Source organism: Lutjanus erythropterus, chromosome 9 (assembly GCF_056507025.1).
Source record: "Lutjanus erythropterus isolate fLutEry1 chromosome 9, fLutEry1.hap2, whole genome shotgun sequence".
Classification (NCBI taxonomy): Eukaryota; Metazoa; Chordata; class Actinopteri; order Lutjaniformes; family Lutjanidae; genus Lutjanus; species Lutjanus erythropterus.
Window position 1 is genome coordinate 26,629,049 of NC_139325.1, and position 13,024 is coordinate 26,642,072.

Here is a 13,024-nt window from a genome sequence, read left to right on the forward strand (position 1 = left end):
TTAGTTTTAATTGTATGTTGCAACACATTTATCATCATCAGAAAAGTTGTGGCTCCTGCAATCTGTATATTGCACTTGGCCATATTGTGATTCTAATAACATTTTGATTAACTGCTCAGCCTTAAGTGTCACAGTTGCTAAATGTAATATAATGCACTGCAAATATATAACAATACTCAGTGTTATAAAATAAACCACATTAGTAGAGCAATTTGGAAAAAAGGCTTTAACTTACTGTCTCAAAATGTCCTGGGTAATGGGGCAGACTAAAAGTAAAACATAAAAGTGGGCAAAAAAGAGGAAAAACTATAAACAATAGTCAGAATAGTTACATGGTTGGGGGTGCCAGCTTAAACACGAACATTGCTGGAGACTTTTCAAAAATATATTTACTTATTTGGTGTTTATATGTTGGCGGTGGAGAGCATTGTCTAAAAAGTCAGTCCAAAATCAAAATGGTAATTGGTTACAAAGAAGGCCACAGGGTATGATTTACATTTCTTTTTTTCTTTGGTGCTCATCAAAGTATTCAGTGTCTCCTCGTGCCTGTATGGAAGCCTCTGTATCTACTGTGCTCCTCCACTCATTTATTAAGGTTTTTCTTTTGTCCACCATCTCGTCTGTGTCTCTATGACAGGTGTACTTTTTAGGATATATCATTGTCTGTTATCAGACTGAACTGTCAACTTGTTACACTCCATTTCCATCTTCATCAGACAATTACTCTACTTGGTTGAGTAGCTGAATTTTTTGGGAACCTTTTATTGCCTTATTGGATGGTAGTAGCAGCTGAAGGGAGACAGGAAATGGCCGCAGGCTGGTCTTGCTCCTGGTCCTGCTGTGCCAAGGACTAAGCCTTTGTACATAGGACACACACTCTAGCAGGGCGCCCCAGTGTGAGTGGATTTGAAAGTGAAAGCCCAGGCAAGATAGGCAGAATTTTTCTTAATTAAGGACTGACATGCAAAATAAAAATATAAGTTGTTACAACATAAACTGATATATATGTAAGACTATGGTGACCAGGCAGAAGGGATGCTTTTATTTTGCATTTTGAGAATCGAGTCGACATATAGAGAACCGCTTTCTGCGCTTTTTGCCAGGCAAAAGAAAAAAATATAAGAGAAGATTTTTTAATTTTTTGTATTTGAGCAAGAAGTTGAAATGTTGAGAATAAAGACAAAATAACATTTCAACCTAATTCTTGAAATGTAAATTTATCTTTATTCTCAACATTTTGACTTTAGCCTCAAAATGCAAAATAAAAATTCAATCTTCTTCCTCTCATTTTCCACTTATGTCTGGCCACAATACTCTTCCTTAGATACTGTATTAGCACCCATTATATGAGGCAAATATAATGTCACATTAATTAGTTAATGCTTAAGTTCAAAAAACATTATGAATGTTTTATGAATTTAAATAATGAATATCAAAGCCTCGTATGAATTATCAAACAGCAAACAAACTGTTTACAGACAGAAATCTCAAACATGAAGGGAATTAGTGGTTTCATTTAATCTTCTTAAATGCAAAAAACACTTTATCACATAAAATGTGTCATACATTGACTCTTCAGTCACACACATGCTGAGTTCAGAGTAAAGGAAGAGCAGTTGTGGTCAGGTTTACATTTCCCTTCAATATGTTTAAATGTGCCTTAAAACCAAAGTACTTCAGCAGCTGAAAAAGCTGAACATGATACTCTAAAGTGAAAAGTCTGAGCATACAACTCTTAAGACAAAGTTTTAATACAAAGAGATACTGAAGGTATAATCTCATAATTGCATGATTAGCGACTTAAATACTGAGTGATGCGAGACATTCGCCCTTAATGAGGAATATTTAAAAAGAGGCAAATCTTGTGCTAAAGAAAAGGTAGCGCGTACCATCATCTTTCCTGTCTTCAGAGGAGACATCAGTTTGGCACAGGAACAGTTTCTGAAAGCAGCATGTAGACATACATGCAGAAATACAGTATGTGTCTGAGACAAACCAAACCCAGGTTGTAGGGAACTGAAACAGCTCATAGTGACATGTATCAAACTCTGCAACCATCTTAATGCTCCCACGTGTTCTGACGATACCTTGAAAAGACGATGTCTGAGTTCTGCAGGCTTTTTTTTTTTTTTTCGAAAACATCACACGGTGCCTGCTCGCCATTAGCGCTGTATTCTCTTCTAGACTCTTCTGCGTCATCTGACCCTGGAGCGCTTGACAACGATTGTACCAGCTACCATATCATACACAGTCCTGTTGTGCTGGAAGAACAGAAGCGTGATGAAGGCTGGGAAAAAGAAGGCAATTGAAAAGTTCTTGTTCAAGGCTCGGACAGTTGATCTGTAGAGGGAGACAGAGACTGCAATTACAATAGAGACAGGAAAGATTACCTGGGTTGCATTTATCATGAAACTGCTTAAAAATAACATTTAAAATGAACTACTTACGCAGACAGAGAGACATTAGTTGCTGGCACTACAAGCACCCTGTTAGGCTGAACCAGAACTGATGAGTCACATGTAACAACTCTGAGTCCAATCAGAAACTTCCCTGGAGTGGCTCCTCCTGCTCCCCAAATGCAAACAATCTGAAAGGAGGACAGTGCAGGAGCTGTCACTTAACTGCATGACGGCTTTTACAGACCTTACAAAGAAACAGTTGACAGTTAGGAATAGTTCAGATTATTGGAAGTGCGGTTTTATGAAGTACTTATCAAAAGTCAGTGTATTTTTTACAATATACAGTTGACACAACCACAGTTTGGAGAAGCAGACAGGAGTACTAGCATGGGAACTAAGCAATGTACTGCTGTGGACAGAGTCAGCAACCCTGACCTCAAAATCCAAGATGGCTGCTCTGCACATCAAAAGCTGTTTATTAGCACTTCAACTGTCATTGTGTCATTAAATCAGTCATACACACAGTACTGTCAAAGTTCTATCTCTGAACATTTTGCTATGGTGTTTGTATGCATAATATACAATGTAATGCATTGTTATCAAGCACAAAAAAGTGTACACTCTATTAAGAACATTTTCACTGCTTAACTGCTTAACTTTCAGCCAACCATTGTTATATCAGCCAGATATCAGTTGCCCTAAGTAATAGAACCAGTAATTTTACCTCACAAAAACAGGAGTTGCTGGTCTATTGCTGTCTCAACTGGTTTGTTTGTTTGTGTTATTATGTGACTTCTGTAAATCTGAACTAAGCATTTAAAACAACAAAGTCACATAAATTACACAAACAACCTAGCCTGTTGAGGCAGCAGTAGACCAACAACTCCCATGTTCTGCCAGGTAAAATTACTGATTTGCAATGCAGTCTGGTTGAGCGATCATTTGGATTATATAACAGCGGTCTCCTGTGAAAACGGCTGTATAGTGGCAGGGTAAACTTTTGCAACAAGAAACTCTGGTTGCATAAGCCTAATATAGCTCTCTCCAATACAACCAATCTCCACAGGCAAATCAGCACTTTTACCTTGCAGAACACGAAAGTTGCTGGTCTTACAAACACACATCGCACAGAAGTTGCACAATAACTAGGGATACACCAATCGACTGGCCAGAGACAGGAACCGGGCGGTTTTCAGCATGACTGGCCCTGACCGGCCGGTCAGCGTCACATATCCAGTTCTGTGCCCATTATTGTCACACAGGTGTTCCGCACGATGGTCACGTCATGCACGCAGCAGATAAACTGACCGTGATATCATGATCCCAGCTACACACACTCAAACACATGCTTGCATGAAGTTGGTGTTAGCAACAGATTCCAACAGTAGGATAAAGAGAAGACAGACAGTCTACAACGAGACAGAGCAACTGACAATGTCACAGAACAGCTGTAAAATTTGTAGCTCTTCAGGCTAATGTTAGCCAGCAGCAGACTGCTGTTCACAGAGGGACAGTTAAATCTCACCTCCTGTTCCGGCTGAAGAATAAACAACCTGTGTTGATGCATCTCCTCAAATATTTTCTCATCCAGACTTGTTTAACCTGAGTCTGTTTTTCTCATGGCAAGGTTTTACTGCAGCAAACTGTTGCATCCTGTCAGTTTCTGGTTTGTTTACATCTGCTTCCACAGGAGATCACATGAAATCGTGTCCCACAAAATCTCGCGAGATCGCGTTCACCTGATTCATAATCTTAATATAAAACTATAATAAGGCCTGGCTGTAACCTGAAGGACTTTGGAGAAAATTGAAATAGTATTTAATGAATATTTATTAGTCAGTGTCTTATTATGAATATCCAGTTTAATTTTTATGAGAAAAGTTGCAAAAATGTTTGTGAATCCTGTCAATTATAGTTTAGAAAGACTGAAAATCAGAATCGGCAGGTCAGATGCTTCAAAAAATTGGAAATCGGCCAAGAAAATTGAAATTGGTGCATCTATAATAATAACACAAACAAACTAACAGATCAAGGTAGCAGTAGACCAGCAACTCCTGTTCTCAAAGGTAAAATGACTGATTTCACCTATAGAGTTTGGTTGGTTTGGAAAGAGTGATGCTTTGCTTATAAGACAACAGTTTCCTGTCAGAAGAGGCTGTCTGACAGCAAAGCAAAGCAGAGGAAATATTCTAAAGTTAGGTAGTTAGTTATTAAGCTAAATTTGTACTATCCCTTTAAGGTTGAAACCGTTGTTTTGTCTCACACTACATGTATTGGAATCTGTGTAATGCGCAGTGTGCAGAAAACTCACCTCATAAAAACACACTAATATCCGGTACACAAGTGCAACAAGCATCATTTTCTGCAGCTCCTCCATCGATGTGTCCTCATCTATTTCCTCCACTATGAAATGCATGGCGAACTTGGAAACATCCCTGAAAAAAAAAAAGGAAATATTTCTGTAATAATAATCCAAAGAGTCTCCATGTTTATTCAGTTTAAGTTTTGTTTTGTTTTCTAAAGGCATGAAAACACACAGGCCTCATGATCACAACACTAGAGTAATAAAGAAATCAAATAAACTCACTTGATTCCACTCAGGTGCATAATACTGATGATTATAGTTGCTTTGATGAAAAACAATATGAAGAAATCCACCATCTCAGCCAAGAGTCTTTGGAGAGGTGAAGGAATGCTATACTCACGACCTGATGAAAAACAGAAAATAAAAGTACAGTATATAAATATAAATAGTCAAGTAAAGTAAATGGCTGAACACCTGGTATTCATGCAGTCCCCACTCATATGGAGAGGATTTCTAAAAGACTTTGGAACCAAGCTGCATGGATTTGATCTCAATCAGCCACAAAAGCATTAAGTGATGTTGGGGATGAGGTCTGGCTGGCAGCAGGCGTTCCAGTTTGCCCCAAAAGTTAACCAATGTTAGTTAGAGTTAACAGAGCATTTGTAACATTTCAACAGCTTATTACCATAGTTGAGATTCAACAATTCAACTGCTTCACTTTTTCTGTAGCTGTTTAAAAGATTGTCTATAGATTATATGTGACAATTCATGAACATACCTACATATTTTTTGAATAACTAACTAACTAACTAATAGTAAATAACTCAGATAGTTCAAATGAAAATCTACAGATGATAACTGGTTATGCAAGTGATAATCACCATCATGTTTACATATACAGTATCTCACAAAAGTGAGTACACCCCTCACATTTCTGCAAATATTTAAATATATATCTTTTCATGGGACAACACCGAAGAAATGACACTTTGATACAATGTAAAGTAGTCAGTGTACAGCTTGTATAACAGTGTAAGTTTACTGTCCCCTCAAAATAACTCAACACACAGCAATTAATGTCTAAACCGCTGGCAACAAAAGTGAGTACACCCCTAGGTGAAAATGTCCAAATTGGGCCTGATGTGTCAATATTTTGTGTGGTCACCATTGTTTTCCAGCACTGCCTTAACCCTCTTAGGCGTGGAGTTCAACAGAGCTTCACAGGTTGCCACTGGAATCCTCTTCCACTCCTCCATGATGACATCACAGAGCTGGTGGATGTTATACAGGCACTGTTATACAAGCTGCTGCACACTGACTACTTCACATTGTATCAAAGTGTAATTTCTTCAGTGTTGTCCAATGAAAATATATAATTGAATATTTTCAGAAATGTGAGGGGTGTACTCACTTTTGTGGGATACGGTATGTGGTTTAAACTCTGAGGTAAAAGCTAAGGTGTATGAATGCACCACATGGACAAGGCCATAGTCCACTCGTGCTTTATTGAGTAAATGAATGATAATGGGTTGAGAGCAATGAAGACTTTGACTAGTGTTAGCTTACAAACTATACCTGGGTGTCTGCACAAATACAGTCTCTGTGTGGGAAACACTGCAGAGTGTAACATCATGCTGTTCACAGACAGTCTGCTGTCACTGGTTTGATAGAGAGACAGAGAGGGTCGTGTCTAGAAGGGAACCCTAGACCCGTGAAAGATCACGGGAGTTTGATTATTTTACCAGTAACAAAGGATACAAATCTCACAAGAGTTTTGCAAATAAAGAGTCCGCTTCCCTTTTAGACATGACCGAGAGTGTTGTGCAATTTATAGTTGTTCATTTAAGAGATCTGCCTTAATTTTTCTTTTGTATATTACCATTGCTCTTAAATAAAGAAAAAGTGTAATATAATAGAAAAAAATGCAGCACGCACAATAATTCTTATCCAATTACTCAATTAATCACCAAAATAATAGATAGATTACTCGATAGGTGCAGCCCTAAACTTCACAACTCCTCTCTCAGTGTGTCAGACACTCTGAGTCAGCAGACTGACACCTGGACTTATTTTATTTCACCTGTCAGCAGTTATAACCCATAACTTATCCACTGTTTGTACACAACTGTGTACTACTGTCTGACAATACTATTCCTGTGCAATTTCCAAAAAGTGCAATAATCGAACTGCACACTATTGACTTGACATGACAAAAATGTGCAATAATTCAGCTACATTACTCTGTGCAATAATTCCATGTACAAAACATAGAGCAGTATTATTTATTTACATGGTTATGTATTGTAGTCTGATGCACATTAGTGTACATAGTTCTTGGCATTTGTAATTTTCTATTATTTCTATTTTTCCAAGATATATAGTATTCTATATGTAAATACAAATATTTGCTGCTACAGATTACAGAACATGGCACTCATCCTTTTTTACATAACTGTGTGCATATTTCTGTTATATATTATTATATTGGAATATTATACACATATTTATATATTTGACGAACTGATTTTCTTTATTTATCTATGCTGATATATTTTATATTAGGAGTATATGTAACACCTCCGTCCTTTTTTAAAAAAAGAGATCTGGTTCTGCCATTTGGATAATGCACTTGGGTTTATTATATTAGTTATTAATATTGACATTTTATTTCAATTGCGATTAACTGTGCAGCCCTAGTCTGCACAACAAAGTGATGCAGTCAACTTGTTAGCCTACGAATGCATGGTGAAATCCAGGTACAGACCTCGCCTGGAACTTTAAATTTTGACTGCCTGGAGACTAATAAATTGTCAAAGTTAATCCACTAAGACCCAGCATCTCTCACCTGGTCTCTGCGCGTTTCCATTCTCCTGCGGCAGCTGCTGCGGCTGAGCGGACACCGCAGCCCCGCCAGCTGCTTCACCTGCCCGGCTGCTCGGGGAGGTGACAGCAGGTGGATACGGCGACAACGGCAGACCAAACGGACCATTATACCAGCTGTGGGAGTTGGTATCCAGATGTGCCGTCGACGTGCCACTCGTTGACTGTAAATAATAAGGGCAGGGCATGGCTGACGCTGCTAGCCAGCTCTGCCAGTTCACATATCCAGTGTAGTACTGCCACATCCACGCCTGCAGCTGCTCGCAATACTCCGTCGTGTCACGACTTTTGCCGGCGATTTTCTTTCCTTCGACATTGTTTTGGTTTCCTATTCTTTGGGTCACCTCGTCAACGAGTGACTCAACTTTGTTAGCAAAGGGTTTATTCTTTTCCTTATCGACTTCCATGTTTGTGTTTTCTTTGTCCGCCATGTTTGGTGATGGCGTCGCATCACGTACGACGTCAGTCCGGATCATTTTAACTGGAGGCCGAAGAGAAAATAACTGTAAAGCGAACGTTAATATCGAGAAAAAAATATTGTTGAGCGCAACATTGGCTTACAACGAACTAAACAATTATTTTCTAAAGAGAGACAGACTCTCACAATACGGTTATCCTCTTCACAGACAAAATGTAACCTCCCCTCTATATTAGGATACAGTGGTACAGTCCAATCATTGCCTGCTGTTACAAGAATAAACCACAAGAGGGCAGTATTTCTGTGTGACAGAATCTGCAGTGAGATTATGACATTTGGGGTCTTCAAGTTCATGTTATGTAATAATTCAAATGAGCAAGAAATGCAGCAAAAGGCTTCATAGTGTTACCTCTGGACTTGTGCGAATGAGGCCACCTCCAGCTGTGGTCATGAAATAAATAATTAGAATTTAAGTGATTTGATTTAAAAAAAATTATAGTAGCCTAGTTTTTAAACACAATTTGGATAATTTATTAACATTTGCTGGTTTTGCTTTGTTGGCTGTTGGTCCGACTCAAGCAGTTTGAGACATCACTTTAGGTCCTCACTTTGTTTACAATTTGTTATGCATTATCGATTGGATTATTACTCAATTATAACCAATATGTTTTTTTTCAATAATATGACAATAATGAAATAACTAATGCAATATTTGTTTGTGCCACTGGGTCCTTTCAAGCAGTACCCAAGTACTGTGCTTAAGTTCAAATTGGTGGTACTTGTACTTGAGTACTTCTGTTTTATGCATATTTATAGTTATAATCCACATCTCAGATGCTAATTACTAGTTACATTTCAGATTACAATATTTCATACTGTTCCTGCCTAGTTAAAACCATGTATCTCCAAATATGTTGATTTTGAATGTTTGTGATAAACTGAAGGATAAAATGTTCTTACACATTATATGTATGTATGTATGTATGTATGTATGTATGTATGTATGTATGTATGTATATGTACACACATATATATGTGTGAGTGTGTGTATAATGTACTTTCCTTGTACTTTTTAAGTACTAGAAAATTATTTTTGATAATTACATACATTCAATACTTTAAGACTTTTGCTCAAATAATATTTTGCATGGTATCTTTACTTTTACACAAGTATGACTTTCGAGTACTTTTTACAGCATTGGGTCATTTCAGCAAAGCAGCTAAGCCGAACAAGAACCATTTCTAAGAATTCATCGGCTCATGGTGTGATTGTGTTTAAAGGGGCAAAACCATTTCAAAGGACGTCTGCTCCTTACAGCCTGCACTCACCTCCCCAAGTAAGCTTAATCCTTCACAATAGGGTATTCAGTAATCCAAAATGAGTTTGGTAGAACTAAATGTCCTCCACAAACCCTCTCTGTGATGTGCATTTGTACGCAAGATTTAAATTTTTCATCCACAAAACAGTCATGTGTTCCCAAGACATATGCAAAATGTCTATAACAAAGGTTGTGTTCATGTGGCATGGTCTTATATAATGTGGCTCTCGAGACGAGGAATCAGCTTTTCATTGGTCAGTCCTCATTGTTGCCTGAGCACCACCCACCAGGGTCACAATCATTCACTAAAGCCTGGAAATCTTTTGGAGAATTTGGGCCTCAACCTACTGCCCCAAAGATACCTTATTAAAACAAATTCCATGCACTTGCTTGATCTCCAACGTCTGTGCATCCAAGACAAGAGGCCTGGCACAAATGAGAGGTCATGGCTCTGACCCCAAGCAGGGATTTGGCCTTTCCAGGTCCCATTCACCCACATCCTTGTCACAAGAGGGCTGCTCTGATATTAGGACATGCTGCTGTTCCTTGTTTGAACAAAAGGCTTCTGTAAAGCCCTAATAGCTTAAAGATCAGTAGAATGACTTGCTAGGTTTTAAAAGTGGCAGCTGGCCTGATATCTAAATGTTGTTACAGCAATCTTAACACATGTTTATGGGGCATTATTGAAAAATAAACTGCAATCTTAATGTGCACATAGTTTTAAACTGTTCTGACCTCACTTAAGTCAGACAAAAGTTGTCAATTTCAGGTGATTCGTTTGGTTTGGAAAATTTAGCATGACCAAAACCTAAATAAATTCCAATTTAAACTGAGTTAGGAAAGCTGACATCAGCAAGTGTGCACAGGTATAAAGATCTCCCATAAAGAATGGTTCAAGCAGCACATGGAAATAGTTCAGCTTCAGGCCTTTTGGCCAGAAAGGATCTGAATCTGTGGAGACAGTGTAAAGAACAAAGTACCTTAAAGAGCATGCTGCAATGAATGAGTTTAAGCAGATCACTTCCTGGGAGACTGGGGTTTGACTTACACGTGACAATTTTAGATTAAGTTGCCTCATCTTAATTTTATAGTCTCTGTTAAGTTTAGGCAACAATGTACTTAATTAGTTTAGACACCAAACTACTTTGGTAAACTTAGGAAAAGTTCATGTTGGGTTAAAATACAGTTAACGTGATAAAATCTCTGGAAAGAGATTTGATGGCTAACTTCTGCAGTGTGCAGCTGAGTACATTTATAGAAGAAACATGCAAATCAATGAACCCACACAGTATATGTGCACATAAAAAAAATCATCTTATATTCATGCACAACTCACACAGACTGAAGTATCACAGTTCAAGACTTTATTGGCATGTTTGGAAATAGCTCAGTGCATTTGGTGTCTGGAAACGGAGCAGAGGTCCAGGCTGAACAACTCTGATGTCTGACAAGAATTTAAGCTGCTTTCTCATAGGTCCTCAGTGCAACAACGTCATCCATGACACATTTCTGTTGAGACAAGGTTCAAATGTTAGACATCTTGCATTTAATTATGTAGTGCAATTATGATTTTTGCAGAACGCAGATGAAAATGCCATCCACGAACTACTGCTGAATTCGGTCATTTACTCACAGCTATTAGTTTTCCATCCTGAATCTCTCGTTCTAGCGTCGTTTTCTTTCCGTCCCACGTCTGCAGCTGCACAAGTTTGCCATTCTCCAAAGTGATGGTGGTCTGAAAGTCACATGATGGGCTGTAAGAAGCACCGCCAGACGTGTTCGTTTTTATTTAAGCAAAAAGGAAGATGACCCACCTTGGTGTTTCGGCCGTCTGCAGTCGTCTCGTCGAACTCCTCATTCAGCTTGAACTTCATCTCTGTGGTTTTGAAAGTGGTCTCAGACTTTATTGAAATGACTCCAGCATCGTCTACGCTGAAAATCAGGTTAGGCTTTGCCATGTTGCCCATCTGCCGGGTGGCGAAACCCACACCTGCAACACAATGAGGATTAAGCAGGATGCCGCAACCTGGTTACAATTTAACTTGTCGCAGAAGCTCACATCAAGCATCATCTGACTAAAATCAATCAATATCTTACCGATTGCCTTCATGTATTCATCAAAGTTCTCGCTGGCAGCCAGAGTCCAGGTTCCAACAAACTGCTCGACCATGATGATGATGATGGAGATAAAACTCAGTCTGGTACACAAACACAAGACGTGTGAAGTCTGAAGCGCGGACAGAAACTCACACCGGCGCCGGATGACATATTTGAAGGCCGGTCAAACACGTGTTTGAATCGGGGCTACCAATGAAGAGCAGGTGCAGGCGTTGCCGGGGAAACGAGCGGATTAGATTAGCGGGGGCGTGTCTTTAAATCAGATTTCGATGGTGCGTTTGATAGCAGTCAATGAAATGAGAGAGTTTAGTCCGAGTCTGCTGACTTCAGCATTCATTGGGGAAGTAAGAAAAAAAAAAAAAGTGCTGCGATAACTGGATGTGATAGGATTTGGTTTGTGGCTGCGTGTCGCCCTGCAGAAGGAAAGATGAGGACAAACTGTGAAAATGTTTTCTTTAACTGAACTACATAAACAGTTTCACATTTTCAGCAGCAAGATAATGTTTTTTATTATGCAAACAAACGAATTATTATTATATAACTCACGTTTATATAATAAACCAGGTTACAATGATAGTAAAAAAAGTATAGCTAAACATTTTTTTTAATTCTTTATTGTTGGAAAAAAAAAAACATTGTTAAAGCAGAAGACCAGAGGCTGATGACTTGACAGATTAAAACTATGAATAATTGTGGCTCTATTTGAGATAATTGCTGCACTTTTATGTTATGTAATTTCTTTTAAGTCTATGAGTGTCATTATACATGTCTGAATGGTGGAAAGAAGTCACATCTCATTGTCAACTTGAGGAACTGAACCTCATGGTCTTTAAACCACTAGACCATCAGGACAATACAGCTGTCCCAAACATCAGCTGACACTAAACATTAACTTAGTTTGGCAGAAAATTTATAAAGTACTGCCATGAAGTGACTGAGAGAGGATAATTTAATGCTCTCTCACACTTAATCAGACTTTGAGCAAAAAAGAAAATGTTGTGATTACAGCAAGATATTCAGTATCACTGCGGACTCACTGTTTGTTGTTGATGTTGGTCCTGGAGATAAAGAAGTTATTTTTTATTTTTTATTTGTTTTTGTTTCATATTTTGAATTGACCACAGGTTGCAGTGAGACAAACTTTTGTCAGATTTCAGCAGATGTGCTGAAGAAATTTCAGCTCTGAAGGACTGTAGGACTTTTAGAAGTTGTGAAATGTCTAGACATTTTGATTTATTGTAATAAGTTACACCTACTTTAATCAGTTATTACCAGTCCAGCCAATTATGAAACATGAACTTTTCGCATTTGTGGTGCTCCCTAGAGGTGAAATGCAATGCCTTTTAGTAGGTTAGCTTAGTGGAAGTTGTTGAACACATGTATTGATTTTTCTCAGTGTGTTCATGAGTTATTTTAGATTTTTGAAAATGAGCTATTTTGATTTGAAAAAATTATTAAAAAAACAGACTGATAAAAAAAATTTCCTTTGATAACGTTAGATCAGCAAAGTATGTAGATGATGCTGACTTATTTTCAGGACTATTTGCCCAATGGTCAGGGAGTAGTTTGCAAAAAAATAGGATTT

General features: G+C 38.2%; 2 protein-coding genes across 2 annotated transcripts; both read right to left on the minus strand.

The window, feature by feature from the left end:
- Nucleotides 1-1,494: 1,494 nt before the first annotated feature.
- On the minus strand, nt 1,495-8,224 carry fam8a1b (family with sequence similarity 8 member A1b). The gene is made up of 5 exons (XM_084725719.1): nt 7,550-8,224; nt 4,987-5,107; nt 4,711-4,834; nt 2,448-2,587; nt 1,495-2,340 (listed from the first exon to the last, which is right to left on the minus strand). Exons 1-5 carry the CDS (start codon nt 8,058-8,060, stop codon nt 2,196-2,198), a joined length of 1,041 nt encoding a protein of 346 aa, XP_084581845.1. The 5' UTR covers nt 8,061-8,224; the 3' UTR covers nt 1,495-2,195.
- A 2,439-nt stretch (nt 8,225-10,663) lies between these two features.
- LOC146321670 (fatty acid-binding protein, adipocyte-like) lies at nt 10,664-11,579 on the minus strand. The gene is made up of 4 exons (XM_084726928.1): nt 11,419-11,579; nt 11,136-11,311; nt 10,955-11,056; nt 10,664-10,830 (listed from the first exon to the last, which is right to left on the minus strand). The coding sequence occupies exons 1-4, from the start codon at nt 11,489-11,491 to the stop codon at nt 10,777-10,779; spliced, it is 405 nt and encodes a 134-aa protein (XP_084583054.1). The 5' UTR covers nt 11,492-11,579; the 3' UTR covers nt 10,664-10,776.
- Between the last annotated feature and the right edge of the window lie 1,445 nt (nt 11,580-13,024).

Coding starts and splice junctions, on each gene's coding strand:
- LOC146321670 (XM_084726928.1), bottom strand. CDS start 11,491: ATGGTCGAGCAGTTTGTTGGAACCTGGACTCTGGCTGCCAGCGAGAAC. Junction 11,312..11,418: donor TGAATACATGAAGGCAATCG/GTAAGATATTGA, acceptor ATTGTGTTGCAG/GTGTGGGTTTCGCCACCCGG. Junction 11,057..11,135: donor CAGACGGCCGAAACACCAAG/GTGGGTCATCTT, acceptor TGTGACTTTCAG/ACCACCATCACTTTGGAGAA.
- fam8a1b (XM_084725719.1), bottom strand. CDS start 8,060: ATGATCCGGACTGACGTCGTACGTGATGCGACGCCATCACCAAACATG. Junction 4,835..4,986: donor ATGCACCTGAGTGGAATCAA/GTGAGTTTATTT, acceptor TTTTTTTTTCAG/GGATGTTTCCAAGTTCGCCA. Junction 2,341..2,447: donor ACTAATGTCTCTCTGTCTGC/GTAAGTAGTTCA, acceptor CTCCCTCTACAG/ATCAACTGTCCGAGCCTTGA.